The 25,739-nt window shown below is 35.8% G+C and overlaps 1 protein-coding gene across 1 annotated transcript in view; it reads left to right on the top strand.

The window, feature by feature from the left end:
• Nucleotides 1–25,739, top strand: part of RSRC1 (arginine and serine rich coiled-coil 1) — a gene marked incomplete at its 3' end in the record, with an annotated part of 324,240 nt that overhangs the window by 63,918 nt on the left and 234,583 nt on the right. Inside the window, exon 4 of the mRNA XM_080696809.1 lies at nucleotides 15,552–15,725. Coding sequence (XP_080552935.1) covers nucleotides 15,552–15,725 — 174 coding nt within the window. The remainder of the gene's footprint in view (nucleotides 1–15,551; nucleotides 15,726–25,739) is intronic.

Consider the following 25,739-nt stretch of genomic DNA (forward strand, 5'->3'; position numbering starts at 1 on the left):
ATACCAAAGTTCAAGTAAAAAATGACACTTTGGAAATTTCATTTTTAAATGTAATCTCTTCTTCCCTTAATCAACAGTACAGAAAAACCAAAGAAAGAAAATGAGTCATGGTTTTAGAAAAGAAGTACCTTTTAGTGTTGCCTGTGAAAGTTGATCTTTTAGTGAACTTAGGTGCTATTTATTGTAAAGTTGATTTGGTTAGGAAGTTATGTTTTTTTAGCTTTTTTTTTTCTTGTTTCAGCCACAAACATGATTATATATTAAAATCATTTGGGGGATTAAGACCCTTGAGGGATTAAAGGAGTTAATAAAAATCAAAACGATAATTTTTAAAAGTATGAATATGAACCTAAAGATTCCTTTTGGTTTCATTGTTGATAAAAATCCACAGATGTTAATCACTGTTGTAATAAGGTCACACTTTTAAGTTTAAATTTTTGTTGATATTATTTCAAATAGTATAAATTATTTATATATATATATGTATATATATATTTGATTTTGAATTTAAATTTAGGAGTACTTTTATCAAGTCAGTCTAGAATCATGCAGAATAAAGAGTCAGGGAAAAACCAAGAAAAGCTATGATTTTTAAAATTTTCATTAACTATTTAAGATTTTTTCTGATAGTAGGTATTGAACTAGTGGGTATTTTACCAAAACCTATTGTATTTTTTTATTTTGAAGCAGGGTCTTGCTAAGATACCATGTACTTCTCTTGAACCTGCAATCCCCATCTCATCTTCCTAAGTACTAGGATTGCAGGCACATGCTATGTGCCAGGCTAAGATGGTCTTACATGTCACTACTTAACATTTGTTTCTTACATCATAGAACAAAACCTTAAAGATCTATAAATAGGGTTTTTCTCATTTTAAAATTTTGTTTGTTTCTTATTGCATGGTTGTGGAAAAGAAAAAAAAAACTAGAATTATTTTAAGGTACACCAAATCAAGATATATACTAACATATACTTTGATTTCAAGCCCTTTTCATTTGTACCTGAGGATATGATAAAATTTAGTGCAATACAGTACGCAGTAATGCTGGGTGTACCTGAGTTTTCACTCGTAAACTATGGTGACCACTTGAAATGCTTCATTCCCAAGGCATCTCACTTTCTCCTTTTATTAAAGCCTTGTTGGGCATATAAAATAATGACATAAATAATTTAGAACTTGTTCATAGACTTAGAAAAGCAGCAGAAAGTAGTTAGAAATCTTATTTAAATGCAAGCAGATAATCTAATTTGTCAGCTATTCAGTCTGTACATTTAAATTATGATTTATATAATTGCATTGAATGAAATCTTACAGAAGTTACATGAGACTTCTATAGATAAGAATAAGAAAATCTTTAAAGGAAAAATTAATTTTGTGGGAGAATGGCCTATATTTTTTTATTTTTGAATACAAAGTAACTGCTAATGTTGATTGCAAACTGTATGTTATCAGTTATATTGTACAATCCTATTTTAAATATTTTTAAATGAATGGGTTTTATGAGCACAAAAGTCTTATACAGTTTTAGGTTTTACACTTATTGATCATGTTATATTGGTATTTTAAATTCTAATAATTAGATACCCGAATCAAAACTAATGTTTAATAATTTAAGTTTGTGTTTATGTGCCTTACTATTTAAAGAGATTTTGTAATGCGGCATCTTTTTATATAAGGTGAATGATGTCCACCATTTATTTGTAGGGGAGGACAAAGCTAACTCTGAGGGCACTTGGTTTACTTAGTTGATCAGTACTCCCCTCTATAACTCTGTGACTTCAGACAGTGCAGGCATTTGCTTCAGTAATTTACACAGTGACAGAGCAGTCGTCTGCTTCATTATTCTATTTCATTTCGGAAAATTGTCATTTTCTCTTATACACATTATTACTCTACCAAAGCGTTCGTAAAGCATTTTGCCTTTGAAAAAAGTAAGTTTAATATACTTTTTAAAATGAATAATGATAAATATAGCCAACTAGTAAAACTATTGGTGAGGTAAATATTTAGATTTTTAAAATTATGTTTTCTACTCCTATATTTAAAGTAATGATTTTAGTGCTAGTAAGAATTAACAAGTATGATCTCATACTTATAATGGACATCCATGAAAAACCTCACCCAAAAGCCTCAAGGCTTAAAATTTAATGCTAGTAGCAACCAGCTGCTAAAACTTTTCATTTGCTGATTTTATTCTCTTACTCCTTTGTAATTTAAATGCTTTTATTTAAAGTTTAATGTAAGGATATTGTAAAGTATATAGCATTTTAAGATTAGATGATGTCCAGAGCATACAGTCCAAGGAGTTAGTCCAATGTAATTGGGGGAATTATTAAATGACACTGACCTCATTTCCTTTAGAACAATGAAAATTAATAGTTTCACATTTTATTACGCTGATATTCCAGATGTAGTGTACATTTAATTAAGTGTAGTTTCCTTTTAGTTATGGTATGTGTATCTGTTTTTTGTCGCAAATTCTTTCTAGTTTTACAGTTTTCCACATGTTTTCTTTCACCATTTATGATTTTTTTCAAAGCAGAGTTATAAGGATTTAAATCACTTTAGCATGCAGCAAAACAGTTCCCATTCAAACAATAAACGCCGTTTTAAAAAGCCTTTAGATCTTCTGTCACTTCATAAATATAAATGTATAAAAACGTTATGCAGTTGTAGTGCCCACCTGCTAATTAAATGCAGATTTTCCCAAACTTGTTTAAAATCTGTCTATTTGTTTCAACTGTGTCTCTGTTCAGAATACATATGGCCCTTGTGAAACTAATTATGCTTATGGAGCAGCTGTTAAATTTAGTGCAACTAATTTTATCCAATATTTTACATTTTAATTGATTACCTGTGAAGAAATTAGCAAATTAACACGTATTGTACAGTAACTGAATGGTCTTTTATGGTTACTTTCAGATTTAACAAGTGAACCAGGCAATGATGGAATAAAGGCATTTCTAGGATTTTTAGATAGGAGAGTTATTGGTGAACGTTGATTATCTGGTGTGAAAATTTAGGAAGACTGATGAGTGATGCCAAGCATCTGTGTGTTCTGTATCTTAAACATGAGGAGCAGATTGGAAAGTAATAGCTTTTTCTCAGAGTTTTGGTAACATATGGGCTTATCTGGATCTAAGAAGTCTTTGAAGATCTTTGAACTTGACTAAATGACTTAACCTTTGGCATAGTGGGTGGGTTAGTGTTTCTTTAGTGAGGAAGCACTGGCATTCAGCATTTGCCTTTTCCTTTTTTTTCATTTCCCAATTTTACCTTTAATATCTTTTCTTAAACATGGAGAGACTGGGGTTGATTATTAGGAACTTGAAATTATGAGAATTCCAACATATTTAGTTAAATGGACCTACCCATAGGGTTAAATCTTTCGATGATATTTCAGAAATTAGTTATGTGGGTATTTATTTTGCTTTATAGATTTTATTTGAAAATGATACTCTAATCCCTTATCTCTGGCATTACCCTGTAGTTGAAAGGATGTGGACAAACCAAGGTTCAGGTTTCAGTTTTATCATTGATTTTTTACTCTGACTGCTGAACTTCTCAGAGTTCAGTTTTCTTAGCGTAAAATAAAAACAAACAACTGCTCTGCAGAAGGAAAAAAATATCCAGAATACCAAAAGGAGATGGTAATGATAATTTGTTTAAATACTCCAGAGAATTAAGCTATAGTAACATGAATGCAGCTCTTCTGCTTCTTAGCACATAGAAGATCATGGGTAATCACAAGGAAAGTGGCTCTGCAGCATTGCTCAGTGAGAGCTATACTTAGTATAATACATATTATTATATATATTCTAAAACACTACTACAGCAAATGAGGAATTGCTTTTGGCTTTTATTTATCAACTTTGAAGTCCAAGAACTTAATAGTAAAACTTGCTGTGGGTTATAGTTCAAATCAATGTGTCTGAAGTTTTTATAAGAAATTTTATTTCACTTGCTCATTGTAAGTAAGGAATTACATATCAGGATTATACAGACAGTCCTCATTTACAAAAACTTTATCTAAACAACTGAAGGCTTGAGCCTCTATCATTAGTAAGGAGACCTGGTATTGATTCTGCAATGTAGGATATTTGAAATGGTATTGATTTTTTTGTTTCAGTATTGGGAATGGAACCCAGGGACATTCTACCTCTGAGCTACACCTTCAGCCCTATTTTTTTATTCTTTATTTTAAAGCAGGGTCTCATTGAGTTGCAAAGGGCCTCACTTAAGTAGTTGAGGCTGTCTGAGAACCAAGATCCTCCTGTCTCAGCCTCCCAAGTCCTGGGATTACAAGTGTGCACCACCAAACATGGTGAAATGGTATTAATTTAAATAGATTTCTTTAAAGGCAGATAAGGGTCAATAAGTACCCAAAGCTGAAAAATAATTACTTACTTAATTTGTTTTAGTATTTGTGTATTTTTCTCAAATATTGTTACTATTGGTGGGCATATTTGAAACCATTTTTTATATAAGGCTTTATGTATTATCTGAATAAGCTTATGTGGGTTGGACAGAATAACTAGCATTTGTAAGTTTTTTGTTCTGGGCTGGGAATTGAATGCAGGGCATTATGTATATGAGGAAAGCATTCTATCACTGAACTACACTCCTAGCACCATTATGATTCTTATGGTGAGTTTCAGATATTAGATTTATAAATAAAGTTTCAAAGCCTCTGAATGGAAAAAAATTAATCATCCATTAAAGCAAAGAATAATATAATGAACTCATATGTAGCCATGATCTAACTTTTTGTATGTGTGTATGGTACTGGGGAGAACTTAGGGGAGTTTTACCTCATAGCTACACCCCCAGCCCTATTTTATTTATTTTGAAATGCAGTCTTAAGTTGTAGAGGCTGGTCTCAAACTTGCGATCCTTTTGTCTCAGCCTCTCAGGTACTGGGATTATAGGTGTGAGCCACCATGCCTGGCTGGCCTAATTTTATTATTTAGTTGTGTTTTTCCAGTATTATGGCTTGCTTTTAGGCTTTCCTAAGATGGAAGTAAATAGAGTATATTTACTTTATGATTAATTTACCATTTCTAGTTAATACTCTAGTATTAATGCCTTATGTGGGAAGTATCTTTTAAATTGGAAACCGTTTCTCCTCTTGGATGATACTCAGAAATTCTGTTGATTTCTAGTATATTTTTCTCTGGTCCTATTGAATTTTACCCACAAGTTTATATATTAGAACTGATCCGAGGATCCCTACTGCAGACTTCTCTATTCCTCTTTGTGTTCAACTTCCTCCTCTTTGGTATGACCCTTTACACATTCTAGCTGCCTTTAAGGTCTCTGTCACCCCTGCTCAGCAAGTCCACCAGGCTTTAAGTTCCCTTTCCTGCTCTGTGGCCTGTAACTTTCTCCAGGCAGTAGCTGGTGCATTTAAGGCTCCTTTCTTTGTTTTCTCTTTTTTGAAGAATCACATTCCTGTACACAGTCCTATTGTACAGTGTCTGAAACAGTTATTTCATACATTTCTGTTTGTTTTATTTATTTATGATTGTTACCGTGAAATATGTTATGGTGTGGGAATGTTATGGTTGTGGGGAAACTGTTCCTGGGGACCCCTGTTAGGATCCTGGACACAATTTCCCTGAAACCACAACAAAACCCAAAACAACCAAAAACAGAAAAACAGAAAAACCCGGGTTCTTGTCCTGAGCTAAGGGTAAAAACACGTTAGCTTGGACTCTTGCTGAAGATTTAAAGAAGTTTATTAAAAAGATAGAAATACAGAAGACAGTTAAAGCCCCATGCCATTCAGAAATGGCATGGGGGGGGACGATTTGAGAGAATACACCAAAGGGACACACATGGGCTGAACTTTTTTTATACCCATGACCTCCATCTTGTTTACATAATTCTGACATAGTAAATGTCCCTGTAAGGTTCCTACCCCAGCAAGGTGTGGCAAGGTGTCTCCTTTCAGGAAGGTCGACCCCTCCACCCATCCTAGCTAGCTTATCTAATCATGTAGATCTGTCTTTAGACAGAGAAAGGCCCAGTTTCCCTCTCCTATCAACTTGCTAATTACTTTTAGCTAAGTCAGTCTAAGTTTTAATAGCCATTTGCTTCCTGACCAAAGCCAAGCCTTTCTCTCTCCAGGGCTGCCATTTTGACACAATTATTTCTGAAATATATCTATTAATAATCAGAGCTTTCTCAAATCTTCCTAGGCCATTCCCAATACTGGTACAATGATGAGTTATTTCTTTTTGGCCCTTTTGAATAAAAGATTCATTCTAATACTATTTTATTTGTACTTTACCCATTTTTAGTGATTTCTAAGGAGAATTTATCAACTTCATTTATTTTCTCAAATAATCAACTTTTGTTTCAAATAATCAACTTTTGTTGACCTTTTGTTTTATTAATTTTTATTCTTTTTTCCCCTTTAGGGTTTAATATTCTGTTCTTTTTCCAACTCATTGAGATAGATACTGTACCAGTATTGGGAATGGCCTAGGAAGATTTGAGAAAGCTATGATTATTAATATATTTCAAAAATTGGGTGAGGGGCAAATCTGTGCAAGGACTTGGTTTCTGCCTAAAAGCAGGCAACTATTCCAATGTAAATTAACCTAGCTAAAAGTAATTAACAAGTCAATAGGAGAGGAGAACTAGGCCTTTCTCTATGTAAAGACAGATCTACATGATAAGCAAGCTAAGATGGTAGGAGGGGTGGACCTTCATGAAAGGAGACACCTTGCCACACCTTGCTGGGGGAGGTGCCTTACAGGCTTAAGGGGAGGTACTTACAGGGATGTTCACTACATCAGAATTACGCAAAGAAGATGGAGGTCATGGGTATAAAAATTTCGGTTCACGTGCTGTATCTGGGGAGTGGTGAGTTGGCCCGGGCCACCCTCTCCCCTCATGCCATTTTGGCATGGGGCTGTAACTATTTTCTGTATTTCTATTTTCTGTATTTCTGTCTTTTAATAAATTTCTTTAAGTCTTCAGCAACTGTCCAAGCTATGCATATTTATTCTTAGCTTAGGACAAGAACCTGTGGTAATTTTCAGTTTTTGGTCATTTTGGGTTTTGTTATGGGTTGGGGGAAAGTGTGTCCGGGACCCTCGCAGAGGTTCCCGGGGAACAGTTTCCCCACAACCATACTCTCCCCAAACCATAACATATTCTTAGGTCATTTATTTTTAGCTTTTATTTTTTGCTTATATGTGCGTTTAGCTCAGAGGTTATAAATTTATTTTGAGTGGTGCTTTAGCTATAGTCTACATTTTTTGTTGCTTCCAATTTATTTTTCATTTAGTCCACATATTAAAAAATTACCCATTGTGATTTCTTCTTTCTCATGGGTTATACAGACATGTATTATTTAGGTTCCAAAGACTTTTCTTGTCTTTTGTTTATTGTTTTCTTCCTTAATTCTACGATCCAGAATATTATTTTTGAATAAGTTGATTTAATCTTTATAGATAATCTTGACAAGAATGAGCATTCTCCAGTTTTGAGGTATATTTAAATATTTAAATAGGTGAATTTATCTGGGCATGTTTGTGCACGCTTCTAATACCAGTACTTGGATGGTTGAGACAGGGAGTTGCAAGTTTGTGTCCAGTGGCCAGCCTCAGCTACTTAGTGAGGCCCTCTACAACTTAGTATGACCCTGTTTCAAAATAAAGAATTAAAAAATAGGGCTAGGGGTGTAGCTCAGAGGTAGAATGCCCCTGTGCATTCAGTCCCCAGTTATGCAATAAATAAATAATAAATAAATAGATTTAACCATTGTTCAAATCTTCTTATTTAAAAAACTTCTCAGCCAGGCGTGGTAGCGCACGTTTCTAATCCCCTCACTTGAGAGGCTGAGACAGGAGGATCGCGCAGGTTCAAAGCCAGCCTCAGCTACTTAGTGAGACCCTGTTTTCAAATGAAATATAAAACAGGTCAGGGAGTATTGCCTGGAGGTAGAAAGCCTCTGGATTCTACCCCCAGTACCACCAAAAAAAAAAAAAACCTAATTTTTTCCTTTTGTGTGTGTGTGTTGGGGGGGTTGCTGGCTATTGATCTCTGGACCATTCTATCTCCTAGCTACATTACCAGTCCTTTTTTTTTTTTAGTTTGAAATAGGATCTCTCGAGGTTGCTAAGAGTCTTGCTAAGTTGCTGAGCTTGTCCTTGAACCTTTGATCCTCCTGTCTTGTCTCCCAAGTATGGGATTACAGGTATGTGCAATCATACCTGGCTCCAAATTTCTTGTTAAAACTTGCTTACTGAGGCCGGCCTCAATAACATAGTGAGAATATCAGCAACGTAGTGAGACCCTGTTTAAAAACAAAAAATAAAATCCGACTGGAGGTGTAACTTGGAGATAGAATGCCCCGGGTTCCAAAACTTGCTTTTATCAGTTACTAAGAGTTTGCAGAAAAACCCATAGTCAGAATTTTATCTTTAATTTTTGTCAGCTTTGTGTTAGGAATTTTGAGGCTATGTTGTTATATGTTTATACATTTAGGATTATTCTATTTTCTTTGCACATTGACCTTGTCATCATGAATTGGCGCTCTTTATTTCTAGGCACAGTCTTCACTCTGAAGTCGGTTTTATCAGATATTGGTATAGTTTCATCATCTTCCTTAGTTGTCTTCATTATATTTTTTTCTATACTTGTACTTTCAGCCTTTATTTGATCTTATATTTAAGGTATTCATTTTGGAAGTTACCTATGATTTTTTTTTTCAGTCTGATGATTTCTTTCATTTTTATTATTTAGGTAATTTATGTTTATTAATTACTGATATCTTTGTATTTAACTTTACTATCTTATTGTTTTCATCTTGTCTAAATCATTTTTTTCTATTTCTTTTCTTTTTTGATTGATATTATTTAATTTTCTTTTTTAGCTCACTAGTTTACATTCATTTAATTATAATTTAAATAATTTATCTAGAAATTATGTCCTTGACATAGTACAGTCTAACATAAATGATTCCTTTCTTTACTTTTTCCCATAGCTTCAATTCTTACAGGCTAGCTTGGCTGGATATGACATTGTAAACACACCTTTTCACTTCTTAGGAAGAATGAGTGGTTATTTTGCCCTGTATTTTTTAGCTGAGAAGAGCGATGCCAACTTGATTTTTTGTGAGTGACTTGACCGGAATATTCTTTTTCCTTTATCTTTATTTATTTTTATTTTTTGGTATTGGGGATTGAACCCAGGGGCATTCTACCCAGGGACATTCCACCTCCAAGCTAACCCCCCAGCCTATTTTATTTTTATTTTGAACCAGGGTCTCCATGTTGATGAGTCTTACTACTTGCTGAGGCTGGTTGTGAACCTGCAGTCCTCCTATCTCAACTTCCTAGGTACTGAGACTATACGCGTGGACCACCTCGCCTGGCTTCCTCTATCTTTAATGTTCAATAGCTTAATCAGGATATATCTCAGAGTAAAGTATGGTATTTCATTCACCCAGATACACAATGGATCCTTTGTGCATGTCGATTCCCCTAGTTCCAGATGAATTCTTGGGTTACGATTATTAGTCTCTTACTTTGTTTTTGCTTCCGAATCCTTGGTTAGTTTGCAGTTCTTGTGTCTTCATATTTTTTAAATCTTTGCTACTACTCTTTTATTTTTCCCTTCTCTTGACTTTTTAAATAATTAATATTAATGTCTCTTTCCCTCCCTCTTTTCTTCCTCCCTCCCTCTCTTCCTTTTTTTGTGATACTGGAGATTGAACCCAGGGTAGTCTACCATGTGCTATATTACCAACCCTTTTCATTTTGAAATAGGGTCACACTAAGCTACTATGTGCTAGCCTCAAACCTGTGATCCTCTTGTCTCCACTCCCAAGTACTGGAATTACAGGTGTGCACCACTGTGCCTATTTAGTATTCATTTCTGAAATGTATGTATTTTTCCTTTAGTTTCTTTCCTGAAATTAGAAAGAAATCATCTTATATCTCTCTGTCTAGTTCTGTTTGGAATCTCTTTCGCTTTTTTTTATATACTTAATTTATGTGGGAGTATTATGTTCTGGTATTCTCTGCTTCATGATATATAGATGTATTTGGTTTTAGGGATTGAACTCAGGGACATTCTTCCTCTGAGCTATATTCCTATCCCTATTTTATTTTTTATTTTTATTTTATTTTATTTTATTTTTTTGGTGGTACTGGGGTTCCTGGAAACCCATCTACCTCCAGGCTACACGCCCAGACCTATTTTTATACATTTTTTATTTGGAAACAGGGTCTCTTAAGCCAACACAGCGGCTTCAAACCTGAGCCATCCTCCTGTCTCCGCCTCCCAAACAGGAGATTACAAGCGTGCGCCACCACGCCCAGCTTTATTTTTTATTTTGAAACAAGGTCTTACTTACTTGCTGATGTTAGCCTTGAACTTGTGATATTTTGTATGGGCAAATTTGCATGTTTTACTGGAAAAGTTTTCTTTCTAACTTTATGGTTTTTTCTTTACATTTGTTTAGATAATTCCTCCTCCTCCTCCCTCTTTTCCTGTTCTTCCTCCTCCTCCTTCTGTTCATGATGATATACAGGATAGTCTGAATCAACAGTAACAATATTAAAAGGTTTAGATGGCTAATAGGGTTTATTGAATGGCAGTGTACTATTTAGTTCAGTAAAATGGAGTTTCTTTAATAAGTGGATTATTTTGTAGGGACAAGTAGGTTTGTTTTCAGTTCCTTTTGAAGTTATCTTGTTTTTGTAGAAGCCTGAGCTTCAGCACTTTTATTTTTTTACCATCAGACCACCAAGGGGTACCTTCTTTTTCAAAGTGTATCTCTTTTTTAGAGTGTAGAGCCTTTTAAAAAATGTCCCACGTTGTTATGGTTTTAATAGGAAATAAAATTTGATGCTTGTGTTCATAATGCCATCCTGATATGGAACCCATGTTAGTTCCTATTCAATGAGTAATAATTTTATTTAATTTTAGTTACAGTTTTATTTTATGGTAAATATAGTTCTTATTTATAGAACTCAACTTAAGAGACTATTTGAAGTATTGTAGCTATTTTTTGAAAGACGAAATATTAGGGTATTTGTTTTGATTACATGTGTTTAGAACTTATTAGCCAATTAAGAAACTTGACAAATTGGTCTTTGAGGGCAGTAATTCATTTTATGTAGGGATGTTATGGTGATTCTTCTTATTCTGTAGATATTGAAAGCATTTATCTGGTATAATAGGACATCTTGCTGTCCATTTATTGCTTATATATTGTGTGTTCTAGAGTACCACATTTTTTATCAAATGGTTCTTTGCTTATAATATATCTCCATATTGGCTTTGGTACTCTAGAGACTTCTAGAGTTATTTATCAGAAAGATATTTATTTAAGGAACCAGGACAAATAACATCTTAAATTTTAATATAGTTTCTTTGGCTTCTTTGTTTGGTCAGGGTAGGCAACCTGTTTATCTGATCTGTTATTTTCTTTTTTAAAATTTGTAAGTAAAGCTACTTAAAGTAAATGGAGTTGTTAACATGTCTAGGACATTAGTCTTATTCAGAATTGTATAAGATAATTGTCAGTAGCTTAATTCATTTTAAATCTGTGCTTGGTTTGGTTTTGTTCTGCCCAGATTCTTTTTTATTTCTTTTCTTTTGTCTATGTATTTTCTCTAGATTCACATTTTTCTACTTATCAGCCTATAAGCAAGATTAAGAGACCTACAATATGAAGTTTTAAAAAGTAAACATTAATACTTGAGAAGGGGTCTAATGGCTTATATTGCATACTATGATATTTTAAAACTCATTATTTTATTCAGATTTGATATTATGGGTGACTTACTTTTAAGTTTGCTATTGCTATCACTATCGTAGTTCCTTGAACTACAGCAACAACATTCATAGGAGATGCTTCTAGAATAGCATGGATTTCTTGCATGAAGACATAGCATGAATACTGAGCAAAATAGTTTTGGACATGGCAGGTATGTTTTCTACAGTGAAGTCTTTTGTTAGGGAAACTGTGAGATAGCTTTGGAGATAACTGTTTGCTTAATTAATTGGATAAGCTGAGAGTGGAAAGTGGGAAAGTAGGTTCTCAGGCATGGTTGAGTTGGGTGGTGATTGTCAGAAGGCCTTGCTGATTGCAGTATCTAGTCTTCTACATGGTGCTAGCAGAGTGGCCAAAATCTGGTTCCTCTGGCACAGTCTCAATTAAGCCCTGTTGTTCTCATGTCAAAGTACTCACTAAATCCCCCAGAGAACCCCTTTTATTCTCAAAAGGCCTGAAGGCTTGGGTGGCAAGTGATGTGGTCTTCTTGTTAAACCACTGAAGGTCACCCATCTGGCCACTGAGGATTACCTATTGAGAAGCCTTATATTACAGCAATTCAGATTATTACTCACCTTTTTGTATGAAAGAAATGCAGGGAAGGGCCTGGCATAGAGGTTCCTGGACAGCCTCAGCTACTTAGCAAGGTCCTCTGCAACTCATTGAGACCCTATTTCAAAAATTTTAAAAAAGACCAAAAAATAGGGCTGGGGATGTAGCTCAGAGGTAGAATGCCCCTGGGTTCCATTCCCAGTACTGGGAAAAAAAAAAAAAAAAAAGGAAAGAAAGAAAGCAATGCAGTGAAACTTGAGCTCTTACTCCAGACTTAAGATTTTAAAGGTTGTCAAAATCAGCGGTTTGCTTTTTATTGGATTAGCAATGGTATGAGTGAAACATATTTCATTTGCTTCTGATTCAGATTTTACAAATTATTTACATTAGTGCAGTTTTCAGTTACCATATTCTCCTAAAGAACTTGCCTGTTAGCTCAACATTGATTTAGGTATTATTATTTAATCTTCATATAAAGAAGTTACTATTTTTATTTCGCATGTAAGGAAACAGATTCTCAGAGAGGAAATAAGTTATTGAAGACACCATTATTTGAGGAATTCTTCTTCTTCTTTTTTTTTTTTTTTTTTGATGGTACTGGGATTCCTGGAAACCCTTCTACCTCTGGGCTACACTCTCAGACACCTATTTTTTATATTTTGATTTGGAAACAGGGTCTCTTAAGCCAGCACATCTGGCTTCAAACCTGCACGATCCTCTTGTCTCTGCCTCCCAAGCGCAGGGATTACAAGCGTGTGCCACTATGCCCGGCTGGAATTCTTCATTTTTAACTTAATAATTTTATAATTTTAAATATATTAGTAACAGATACATTAAGAACTGTGAGTATAGTATTTATTTGGGTTATTTACCTATTTTAAAATTGGATTACTTGTTTTTCTGTTGTGAAGTTTTTGAGTTCCTTATGTATTCTGGATATTAACTTTATATCAGATTGATACTTGACAAATATTTTCTCCGATTCTGTAGTTCTCTGTCAACTGTTGTTTCCTTGGCTATGCAGAAGCTTTTTAGTTTGATGTTTAATTTGATCCCATTTATCTATTTTTGCTTTGCTTTCTGATGCTTTTAGGGTCATATAAAAAAATTATCAATTATACCAGTGTCTTAAAGTGTTTCTTCTATTTTTTCCAGTAGTTTCAGAAGTTCATTTCTTAAATTTAGGTTTTTGGTCCCCTCAGATTTTTGTATAAAGTGAGAGGTAAAAGTCAGGTTTCTGCATATCAATATACAGGTTTCCCAGCACCCCAGTGAATGTTTCTAGTACCTTTTTCAAGAATTAATCGGCTATAGATGGATGGTTTTACCTCTGGGATCTCTATTCTGTTCCATTAGTCTTTGTGTATGTTTTTATACCGGTATCATGCTGTTTTTGGCTACTATGTATGGCTCTGTAGTTTGTTTTGAAATCAGGTATTGTCAGACCTTTTATTTTTTAAGAATGAAGCACATTTTACTTGTTTCTTTTTGTATCCAGTAATTTTAAATTTTTTCCTGGATATGCTGAGTATCATATTGTGAATATTCTATTATAGTCTTCTGAACTATATGAATTTTATAATCATTTGTCTTGGTAGAAAATTAACTTGGTTGGATATTAATGTTGCAAAAATTCTGTGTCTGTTGGGACAGCTGGAATTTTGGCTGAATGTATTTTATTCTTAGTTGTTAGGAGTCTGCCCTTCATATGGTGCTTTAGGATTTAACTTGAGATTTGAAGAGAGCTTACATACAGAATATTTGGGTTCATACTTTGACTTTTTTTTACAGGATTCCCCTGTCATTTATCTGTCGCCATGGTCTTGTTTCTGGCTAGAAAGTCTGCAGATTTTCTGTTGAAGTTCTAGTTGTTCTACACAGCACAGATGTGGGCTTGCTTTTTTTTGTTTTTGGTGGTACTGGGGTTCCTGGAAGCCCTTCTACCTCCGGGATACACTCCCACGGGCTACACTTCCAGACCTGTTTTTTTACTTTTTTATGTGGAAACAGGGTCTCTTAAGCCAGCGAGGCTGGAGGCTGGCTCCGAACCAGCGCAATCCTCCTGTCTCCACCTCCCAAGCGCGGGGATTACAATCGTGCGCCACCACACCCGGCCAGATGTGGGCTTTCAATCAGTATAGAAGCTAGTAAAATTGGCAACTTTCTCAAACTATTTACTTTTCCCAAGTGTTGACCCTCTACAGATTATCTCTGCTCTGGTCATTCTCAGTGCCTTCATGTGGTTCTTTCAAAATAGTTATCTGTAATATTGTTATTCTGCTATAGGCATTCTTGTCAACACTATAACAAGAACCTGAAATCATTACTTCTTAGTACATAATATATCCTACTTAATGCTGTCATCAATTGATATAAAAATACCTGGGTTAGTAGTTTTATTAAAATGATTAGTAATAAGAAGTAAGGTTAAATAGATAAGAAAACAGATTACAGGGTGAGGGAAGTTCAGTCATTAGATTGTGTGTGTGTGTGTGTGTGTGTGTGTGTGTGTGTGTGTGTGTGTCACTGGGCATCATACATCTGAGCTAGACCCCTAGCCCTATATTTTAGTCTTTTTTTATTTTTGAAACAGGGTCTCACTGAGCTGCAAAGGGCCTCACTAAGTAGCTAAGGCTGCTGTGAACCGCGATTCTCCAGTCTCAGCTTCTCGAATGCTGGGATTGCAAGTGTGTGCCACCATGCCAGCTCCTTAAATTATTTTAAATATAATATACATTTAACTTATTGTGATATCTGAATAGGCTTAAATAATTAAGACTTTATTTAAGCCTTTAAGACTAATTTTTTGCCAGGCATGGTGGTATGCACCTGTAGTCTCACTACTAGAGAGGCTGGGGCAGGAGGGTCACCTGGGCTCAGGAGTTCAAGGCCAGCCTAAACAACACAGTGAGACATAGCGAGACCTCATTTCAAAAACAACTACAACAACAAACAAAAAAAGGAGTTTTACTTGTAAATACTTTTTGAGTGAACTTTAATTTTCTGCAAAGCCAACTATATCTATTTTCTCGTGTATTATTTTAACTGAGTACTTACAAAGAATCATTCTGATAATTGTTTCATACAGTTATTTAATTTCTGAGTCTATAAACTAAAGATTTCTTTCAAATAATTTTAAAGGCAGTTTTTCAAATACAAAACACACACTGAATGTATTTAATAAAATCTGCTTACTATAGGTCCAGGTCAAGGCCTCGTCCACGCTCTCACAGTCGAAGCAGTGAGAGGTCCAGTCACAGGAGAACCCGTAGTCGATCTCGGGATCGAGAAAGACGTAAAGGCAGAGATAGAGAGAAGCGAGAGAAGGAGAAGGACAAAGTCAAGGACAAAGAATCACACACCATCAAACGTGGGTGAGTTGAAACACATCTCAAATGATGATGACTCGGGTCTATAGCAACATGGATAATAAATAAAACTGAATTTTGTTTCTTGGAAGTTTTTCTATCCCTACCCTTGTGGCTAAGTTGCTGTAAGTGTAGAAGAAGGTAAATAAAGAGAATACAGTAGAGAAAAAAGGATAAATTAAATAGTGAACTAATTTTTTGTGGCATATTTTTATTTAATAAAATTTAATAAAATCTGAGCAGCAGAAAAAGTTTAATATGTAAATAAAGGAAAATTTACATAATTCTTTAGATAAGTTCTGTATTCTGTTATAATTGGTGAATGGGGACTTGGGTACTATTACAGTGTTCATGTAATAGTGTTCATGAACACTATTACAGTGTTAGAAAGACTCCATTCATTCATATTATTAAAACAATGGTTTTGTCCATTTGGAGGTTGAAACACACTCAACTTTATCAAAGAGATAATATGTCAAAATTAAACTAGTAGTGGTTAACAGCTTAAGTTTATAGCTTCTTCTTTGTTTTAATAAAAATTAGCATTGGATCTTTTATTCTGTGAGGTAGAACATCTTGGAATTTATCCCCTTTTGTCAGTCTTTTCAGTATCCTGTGTGAATAGTTTTACTTTAGTGCTTCAGTATAAAAGTATAAAAGCATTTCTCTTTAAAGTTTTGATTGTTAAATTAAAGAGCTTAACGGTATCCCAGGATCTTGATGGTTTTCCTGAGATCTTAACACTTTGAAGAATTAAGTTTATTAAAATAAAGGATTTGAAGCTCTTCTCTTATCCTTTCAGTTTCATAGTTGTCTGTGCATATATGCATTTCTGTATTTACAGTGATATTATGTAAACCGGCCTAGATTGCTGGCATGCATACACACACACACGTGTGTGTGTGTGTGTGTGTGTGTGTGTGTGTGTGTGTGTGTGTGTGTGACTGGGATTGAACAGGACACTCTGCCTCCAAGGTATGTCTCTGATCTTTTAGTGGACTATAGTGCAGAGTGGTTTGTGTCAGATGGCCCTTTTACCTACTTCTCCTCAGTAGAGTTCAAGCTGATCTAATTGATCTAATTCTGAAAATCAGAACTTTGAAAAAATCAGGGAATGCATTTTTATGAATTTATTCATCTGTTCACTGTTTGGTCAATAATATTTAAATGCCTTCTATGTGCCAGGGACGCAGTGTTAGTGCTAGTACTACTTGGAACACTCATTCAAGTGGGAAAATAAGCAGAGAAGAATAGATGTGCAGTAACTGGTGAAGTCAGATGTGGGTTTGAAGTAGGGAAAGCAGAAAGAGCTACACAAATCTCCTCTCCTCTCAGAACACTTTTGACCACCAGCAACAAAACCCACTGACAAAGGCTTAAAAACAGGGTCCAGCAAGCTTTTTTGTAATGGGCTAGCTAGCAAATAATTTAGGCTTTCTGGGCCACATGGCCTCTGTTGTAATTACTATTGAACTTTGCAGTCATGGGTAATGCCAAAATTACAAGCTGTATTTTGATAAAACAATGTGCACAAAAATGGCAGCTGACTGCATTTGTCCCAAGATTTATCATTTGTTAGTGTCTGGCTTAAACCTTGAGTACACTTATTGCTAATTAACAAGAAGTTTAGAATGGGAAGGAGTCCCTGGCCTTTTTTTTTATACTTTCAGTAGGCCAGTTTCAGCACGTTGTATTGACATATTCTAGTTGCAGGTTATCTCCTTGAACATTAAACTGGCTGATCCAGACTAGTCTATGTGTGAGAGAAAGGCTCCTAGAAGAAGTGGTGCTTATACACCAAAAGAAGGAAGAGACAGGGAGGAATGTTCTATGCAAAATGAACTTCATATGGAAAGACTCGGCAAGCAAGGGGATATAGCATTTTGAGGAACTGAGGTCTAATGGGCTTGGTCTAGAGTGGAAGGAGAGGAATGATGAGAGGTGGTTATGGGATGAACTGATATAGTATATTAAGGAGTTTGGAGTTAATTCTTAAGGCAGTGGGAAGCCAGTGAAGAATCCCCAGTACCTCAAAAGATATATATATATATATATATATATATATATATATATATATATATATATATATATATATATATATATATAGTGCTGATAATCATAAAATTAATAAATGGCAGAGGTAGGTTTCTAATTCAAGTTAACTGACCACTACCTTAATTCTGAACAGTACTACATTATCTTCACTTTTTTATTATTTATAATTATAGTGAAAGTTTGAATTTGAGATCAAATGGTATATGGTTACTTAAGCTTTCCTAGAAAACAGCTAAAGAGACCTGAATGAATTTTCTGTGTCTTATTTTTCCCTGATGAGGCCAGAAATCTGTTACTAGTAAAAGATGAATTTCTTCTTTTCTCCTCTCTCTCCTTTTCTTATTTCCCTACCCCAGCATTTTATGTGTTTATTTGGAAGTATACTTGTATTCACAAAAATATCTAGGCCTTTATTTAATTTATTGTAATAATGGCTTCATTAGCTATCTTTTTTTTCCAGATAGCTTTAAAGAAAGTTTTGAGTGAAGAGCGAGAAAAAGATTCACAAACAAGCCAGGCATAGTGGTACATGTCTATAACTGCAATTCTTGGGAGGCTGAGACAGGAGGATCACAGGTTCAAGGATAGCTTCAGCAAATACTGAGATTCCCGACACCTTAGCAAGACTCTGTTTCAAAACAAAAAACAGAAAAGGCTGGGGATACTCCTGGGTTCACTTTCACCAAAAAATATATAAATAAACAAAGATTTCACAAACATAATTAGGACTTAGGTATTAGTTCATTGTGAGTATGCAAACTAATGACAAGTATTTTACCTTGTGCTACAAAACTTAAGTACTTGTTCATGTGAGAAAATAACCCATATGCTTCTTTATAGTAAGAGCCTTTGTTTTTATAAAGTCAGTTTGAAAATATCAATATTAAATGCTCATTGGTGGAACATAAGGCATACATTTATAAAGCACAGAGCAAGGAAACTAAGCACAGTAATGGCAAAGAAAGGTAAAAGTTTACCATTACATAATAGATTTATATGTTGGGAAAAATAATAACAGGAGAGTTAAGCAGGATTTAATGTACTTAATAATGAAGAGAAGCTTTTTTGTTGTTGTTGTTGGGTGGTACTGGGGATGGAACCCTTCTACCTCCGGGGTACACTCCCAGACCTATTTTATATTTTTTATTTGGAAACAGGGTCTCTTAAGCCAGAGAGGCTGGCTTCGAACCTGTGCGATCCTCCTGTCTCTGCCTCCCAAGCACGGGGATTCCAAGCGTGCGCCATCACTTCCAGCATGATGAGGAGCTTTTAAATTAGACTTTTGAAGGTAAAAAGGTACAAAGTTAATAATCTGAAAACCTATTTCTATTGGAAATAATTATAGTTCCCCAAATTCCTGGAGCATCTGAATGATTCAAATTAGAATTTGTCTTATAATGTCATAAATTAATCGACTTCCTTGTTTCATTGATCTATTGATTATTGAAGATCTAATATAGAAAGGAAGAGTATCAGAGCCGGGCATGGTGGCGCACGCTTGTAATCCCCGCGCTTGGGAGGCGGAGACAGGAGGATCACGTAGGTTCGAAGCCAGCCGTGCTGGCGTAAGAGACCCTGTTTCAAAAATATAAAATAGGTCTGGGAGTGTAGCCCGGAGGAAGAAGGGCTTCCAGGAACCCCAGTACCACCAAAAAAAAAAAAAAAAAGGAAGAGTATCAGGTTTGTAGGGACCAAAAGATGCCTTTCCTAATAATACTGTGTGAATGGTTCCTATAAGAAAGACAGTGATGATACCTTAGATTTTTATCAAAAAGACATAATGACTTTATAAAATTTGGCTTCTAAGAATATTTTTATCTTTTAATTATTGATACAGATTTGTCTTGTTTCTATTCATTTTTTAATGGATTTTAAAAACTTATTTTTTGGGTTATGACACTGGGGATTGAACCCAGGGGTTCAACCACCTCTAGCCCTTTTTATTTTTTATTTTGAAATAGGGTCTTGCTAAGTTGCTAGTAGGTTCTCAGCCTCCCATGCTCAGCAAAACTTAAATGTTTATCTCATCCTTAGTTTAAATTTTTTTTTTTTTTTTTTTTTGGTGGTACTGGGGATCGAACCCAGGAGCCTTCTATCTACCTCCGGGCACTCCCAGACCTATTTTATATTTTCTTTGGAAACAGGGTCTCTTAAGTCAGCTGAGGCTGGCTTTGAACTTGCGCGATCCTCTTGTCTCAGCCTCCGAAGCGCGGGGTCATCTTAGTTGTAATTCTTATAAGGGGAAATGCGTAAAACATGAAATCACATTTTTCTTAATAGGAGAGTTATTAAGTTGAAAATAGACACTTAACATTGTTTTGTTATTGGTATTGTTGTTATTATTGTACTGGAGATTGAATGGAGGGGCGTTCAACACATATGTTTAATCTATTTTTTTATTTTGAAACAGTATTTCACTAAGTTGCTGAGCTAAACAGACTATTATTAAGAGTAAAATCTCAGAAATATATAACTTGTCTTGGGATCTCATAATTGCAAGTTAGTTTGATGATGATGAATACTCTGCATCCCAGTTGAGTCTCCTGTCGATTAGTATATAATTAGGCCTTCTTGGTCCTACTTCCATAAAATATAGTCAAGTAATAGAGAGCTTCTTCCATGGGCTTTTTTCTTTTCTTTTGACTGAGAGGCATTCTACCTCCAAACTATAGCCCAGCTTGATTTTTTTTTATATTTTCTATTTGGAAATAGGGTCTCACTAGGTTTCTGGGAGCCTCACTAAATTGCGGCTGGCTTTGAACCAGTGATCCTCCAGTCTCAACCTTTCAAGTATTGGAATTACGAACATGCACAACTCTGCCTGGCTCAAGGACTTCTTTTAAAAAAATAAGTTGTAGAGCTGGGCGTGGTGGCGCATGCTTGTAATCCCCGTGCTTGGGAGGCTGAGACAGGAGGATCGCACAGGTTCGAAGCCAGCCTCAGCTACTTAGTGAGGCTCTCAGCAACTTAGTGAGACCCTGTTTCCAAATAAAATATAAAATAGGGCTGGGAGTATAGCCTGGAGGTAGAAAGCCTCTAAGTTCCACCCCTAGTACCACCAAAAAAAAAAAAAAATAGCTGTTTATATTAATATGTAAATAGCCACCAGGGATATTTACCATTTCTTCTGAAATTATGGTATTATCCTCAAGAGTAGAATTTGGGTGGATTTGATATAAATCTATTATTAATCATGAACTAAATCACTGGTCAGGAAAATTTGGTTGAAAGCAGTTGTTGCTTCTGGTTTGTTTAAATGTGCCCTCCAAAATTCATGTTAGAAGCTTGATCCTCAGTACAGCGTTACTGGGAGCTTTAAGAGACAAGTAGGACAAGAGGGCTTTACTCTCCTGGATTGATAAATGCTGCTGTGGCAGAAATGAACTTGCTATTGCTGGAGCAGACCCCTTTGAGAAAAGAATGAGATTCCCTCCCTTGCCTTCTGCCATAAGATCTCAAAGAAGGTCCTCCCCAGATGCCACCCCTTCAATCATAGACTGTGCAGCCCTTGAAATTTACTGTCCCGACAGTAAATTTCTGTTCATTATAATTGCCAGGTTTGTGTTATATCACTATGAAGTGGACTAAGATGCTTACTAACATGCTTTCTCCCTAATTTAACTACCTTTAGAATTTACTGTGTGTTAGAAAAGTATCTATAAGAAGACTAGTACCATGTAGGCATCATACTTTGAAGATAAATTAGTTATGGCTTTACCCTTGGCGATATTCCAATATATTTATCTGAAAGTTTTATGTGATAAATTCCTGTTGATGATAAGATTTTCCCCCTACCAAGTGTTTGGCAGAAGATGTTGGAAGTGATTTGGGAAAGCTGGACCGTGAGTTTTGACAGGAGTTACATACTTATAAAGCCCATCATATTTTTCTTACCTTTTATTTCTTTATGCAGCAGGAAGTCATTTATGCTAATTCACCCCTATTTGCATATAGGTTATAGAGTTCTGTGGTGCAGAGCATGCTTAGAACTCCTTTTAAGTGTCTGTCTGGATCAAAGCAGGGCTGTGTGATAGCTGTTGTCTGACACCAAGCTGTGTGGTGTTGTTTTCATTAAACATTGATCACACTTCCAATGTGACAGCAGGCAACTTTGTGCCAGGATAACATGTTTTCATGCAAAATTTATTGAGAAAGACGAGACTTTGTAAAGAGATCTTGTTGCCTTTCACCAGTGGCGAAGGGTAAATGTTTGGTTCGAAAGTAGTATGCCTTGAACATGTGTCATTGTAACATGCAAAGGAAGCTTCTTACTGTCAATTTTGTTAGATAGGTAAACAAGTACATCTTTATATAAATGTATGCATTATATTCCTCCTTTTAAAATTAAAATTTTTATAGTTTTCTTTTTAATTGAATTATTATCATATCCATGGTCCAGTATGTTATCAGACATTACATCACAATGAAATTTACCACTCAGTTTCCAGTGTGTAGGTTTGGGGATTTGTCACTGGGTATTAGTTTTGATTCAACAGACAGCACTTGTAGTTTTTATTTTTTTTAAAGTGTGAAGTCAAGAAATGGAACTTAACAAAAAAGAATAATCAGCAAAAGCAGGAGACAAATGTTTCATAAATTCTCCTCTTTCTTTCATTTATTTATTTATTTATTTATTTATTTATTTATTTATTTATTTATTTATGTTGTGGTACTCGGGGTGGAACCCAAGGACTTTCTACCTTAGGGCTACACTCCCAGACCTATTTTATATTTTTTTTAATATTTTATTTGGAAACTGGGTCTCACTGTGTTGCTGAGAGCATCACTGAGTAGCTGAGGCTGGCTTCGAACCTGTGTGATCCTCCTGTCTCAGCCTCCCAAGTACTGGGATTACAAGCATGTGCCACCACGCCCAGTTCCCTTTTTATTATTATATCAATACCTTTATTTTTTTGTGTGTTGGAGATTGACCCCAGGGGCATTCTACCTCCAGTCTATATTCCTGACCCTATTTTATTTTTTGTTTTGAAACAAGGTCTTGTTAAATTTTTGAGACCGACCTCAAACCTGTGATTCTCCTGTGCCAGCCTCCCAAGTCCTGGGATTACAGGTGTGTACTCAGCTAAATATCAATACTTTTTTTTTGACAGTACTGGGGATGCAACCCAGGGGCATTCTTCCCCTGAGCTAACCCTGAGCCCTATTTTTTTAAGGTACTGGGGATGGAATCCAGGGGTATTTTACCTCCGAGCTACACCCCCAGCCCTATTTTCTTTTTTTTATTTTGAAACAGGGTCTCTTGCAAAGGGCCTCAGTAAGTTGTAGCTGAGGCTGTCTGTGAACTGTGATTCTCCTGTCTCGGCCATCCAAATGCTGGGATTGCAAGCATGCACCACCACACCTGGCTTCCCAGCACTTTCTTTCCTTTCCTTTCCTTTCCTTTCCTTTCCTTTCCTTTCCTTTCCTTTCCTTTCCTTTCCTTTCCTTTCCTTTCCTTTCCTTTCCTTTTCCTTCCTTCCTTCCTTCCTTCCTTCCTTCCTTCCTTCCTTCCTTCCTTCCTTTCTTTCTTTCTTTCTATTTATTTATTTTATTTTTTGTATGGTACTGGGGGTGGAACCCAGGGACTTTTCTATCTCCAACTATACTCCCAGACCTAATTTATATTTTACTTGGAAACAGGGTCTCACTAAGTTGCTGAGAGCCTCACTACATAGCTGAGGATGGCGTTGAACTTGTGTGATCCTCCTGTTTCAGCCTCCCAAGTACTGGGATTACAAGAGTGTGCCCCCAGGCTCGGGTTATCAATATACTTTAATTGTCAAAACTTGCCCAATGGAATTTGACTCGAATTAGTCCCGATTAAGTTTTTAGGGGCATGAATGGTAGCTCCATTTTCTCTTTTGGCGATTCCCTGACTGTGAAAACCTTGGAGTGGGAGAATGTACTTTAGTTTTCCTTTTTATTCTCCAGAGGCTGAGAAAGAAGGGATATGTAGAGATGACAGAGAGTGAAAGCGGCCTGTGCTATGTTTCCATCTTGTGCCTTATGAGAAATTTGGTGAGATGCTTTGCAAGAGAGATTACAAAAATTATATTGGTACTAATTTTCAGGGAAAAAAGGAGGAAGCACTGAGTTGTAGTGTAATAGAAGGGCTTTGTCTGTGTGTCTGCAGATCCACAGCAGCTTTTAAATTTTGGTTCATTGTGTTTCAGTGTTATTGAATGATCATTTGTTAAAAAGGCAGACCCATGGCCATACAAATGTTCACAGGCATGTGCCAGAGGTATTATTGAACTTATCAATTAATAAGGGAACCAGGAACCAGGACACAGATTGCTTAACAAATTCAAAACACCAGGCTTGGCGGCATTCACTTGTAATCCCAATACTCTGGAGGCTGAGACAAGAGGATCACAGGTTCACGAGCAACCTCAGCTCTTTAGTGAGTCCCTCCACAACTTAGTGAAACTCTGTTTCAAAATAAAGAATAAAAAATAGGACTGGGGGTGTAGCTTGGAGGTAGAATGTCCCTGGGTTCCATCCCCAGTACAACAAAGGAAAAAAGTTCAAAACCTATTTCTTCTCTGGGGGTGGGAAATTATACCCCCACTGGACAAGCTTTATTTGTAAATTTATGGGAAAGTATTACTTGCATTGCTGTCAATTGTCTAATTTGTGGAGTTTAAAAATATCTAATTTGTGGAGTTTAAAATAGGAAAGGTGACCTAGGTGGGACAACCAATAATCTGTTTTATTTTTTACTTATTATTTTTTGCAGTACTGAGGACTGAACCCAGGGGCATTCTACCTCTGAGCTACACACCCTGCCCTATTTTTTATTCTTTACTTTGAAACAGAATCTCACTAAGTTGCAGAGGGCCTCACTAAATAGCGGAGGCTGGCTGGGAACCAGGATCCTCCTATCTCAGTCTCCCAGGTATTGGGATTACAAGTATGCGCCACCACGCCTGGCTTTCATATTTTAAGTTCTGAGTAAAGTCTCATATTCATTGCTCTTCATGCCTCGTCTTATTATCTCTACTCTTTACTCAGTACCTGGGCACAGGGCAAACCATGAGATCTTCAACTGAAGGTCTTGGTGTTTACCTTCAGTTATGTAGGGCTTTGTAAATTAAAGATTCTGTGCTGTTGTTGGAGTTATGCAGAGGGAATAAACTCTAAGTGCCAGCCAATTTTTTCTTTCTGAGTAAGCAAGCAGGTCCTCTAAAAGCTAAGCTTTTCATCATTCATTACCGTTCTTACTTAAATCACATTGTAAAGTACTTTGAGTATCCCAGATAGCAGTCATGGTAAACCAAGTAGAAGCAATCTGTTCAATATTTTTAAATAATTCTAGTTATTCAGTCCTCACAGGTTTTCTTCCCAGTCTAGTGATCATTGGAGTGGCATCTTCAAAATGGAATAGATTGGAATAAAGAATAGTTTATGATTGGTGAGCTAGGTAAATCTTGGTTAGCACAAGTGGAGAATCAGAAACTTAACCTTCTTTGATTAAAGAGAATAGATTTGCAGTAGATATTCACATACTGATACACTTTTATAGTCTAATGTGACATTATAGGGCAGTTTTTAAGTGGCTGTGTTAAATGTTCTTTATATCCTAATAAGTGAGTATAGCCAAATGATAGGGGTAACTTTTTTTTAGGATAGACATAGTTATAGGGTATAGTTCCTCCTGAAACAAGAGTAAGTTGTAACATATACCATTCATGTCCGTATTGTTCACATATCTTAGTTTTCAAGGCATTGAGAGTATATAATAAAAGAAAAACTCCAGATGGTGTCACTGGGGGTGAGACTTTTCATTTAGTGTTAAAGCTCTGAGATTAGTGCTTGGACTCTGAGACTGCATATAACTACAGGAAGATAGGGTGAACCTCCAAGCTGAACACTGAGAGTATAAACACAAAGAACTTCCCAAGTGCCATTGCAGGTGAGATGGTCACTAATATAGTCGGTACGATTAGGGGACGTGGCAAGGGC

The sequence above is a fragment of the Muscardinus avellanarius genome (assembly GCF_963383645.1).
Source record: "Muscardinus avellanarius genome assembly, chromosome: 5".
NCBI lineage: Eukaryota > Metazoa > Chordata > Mammalia > Rodentia > Gliridae > Muscardinus > Muscardinus avellanarius.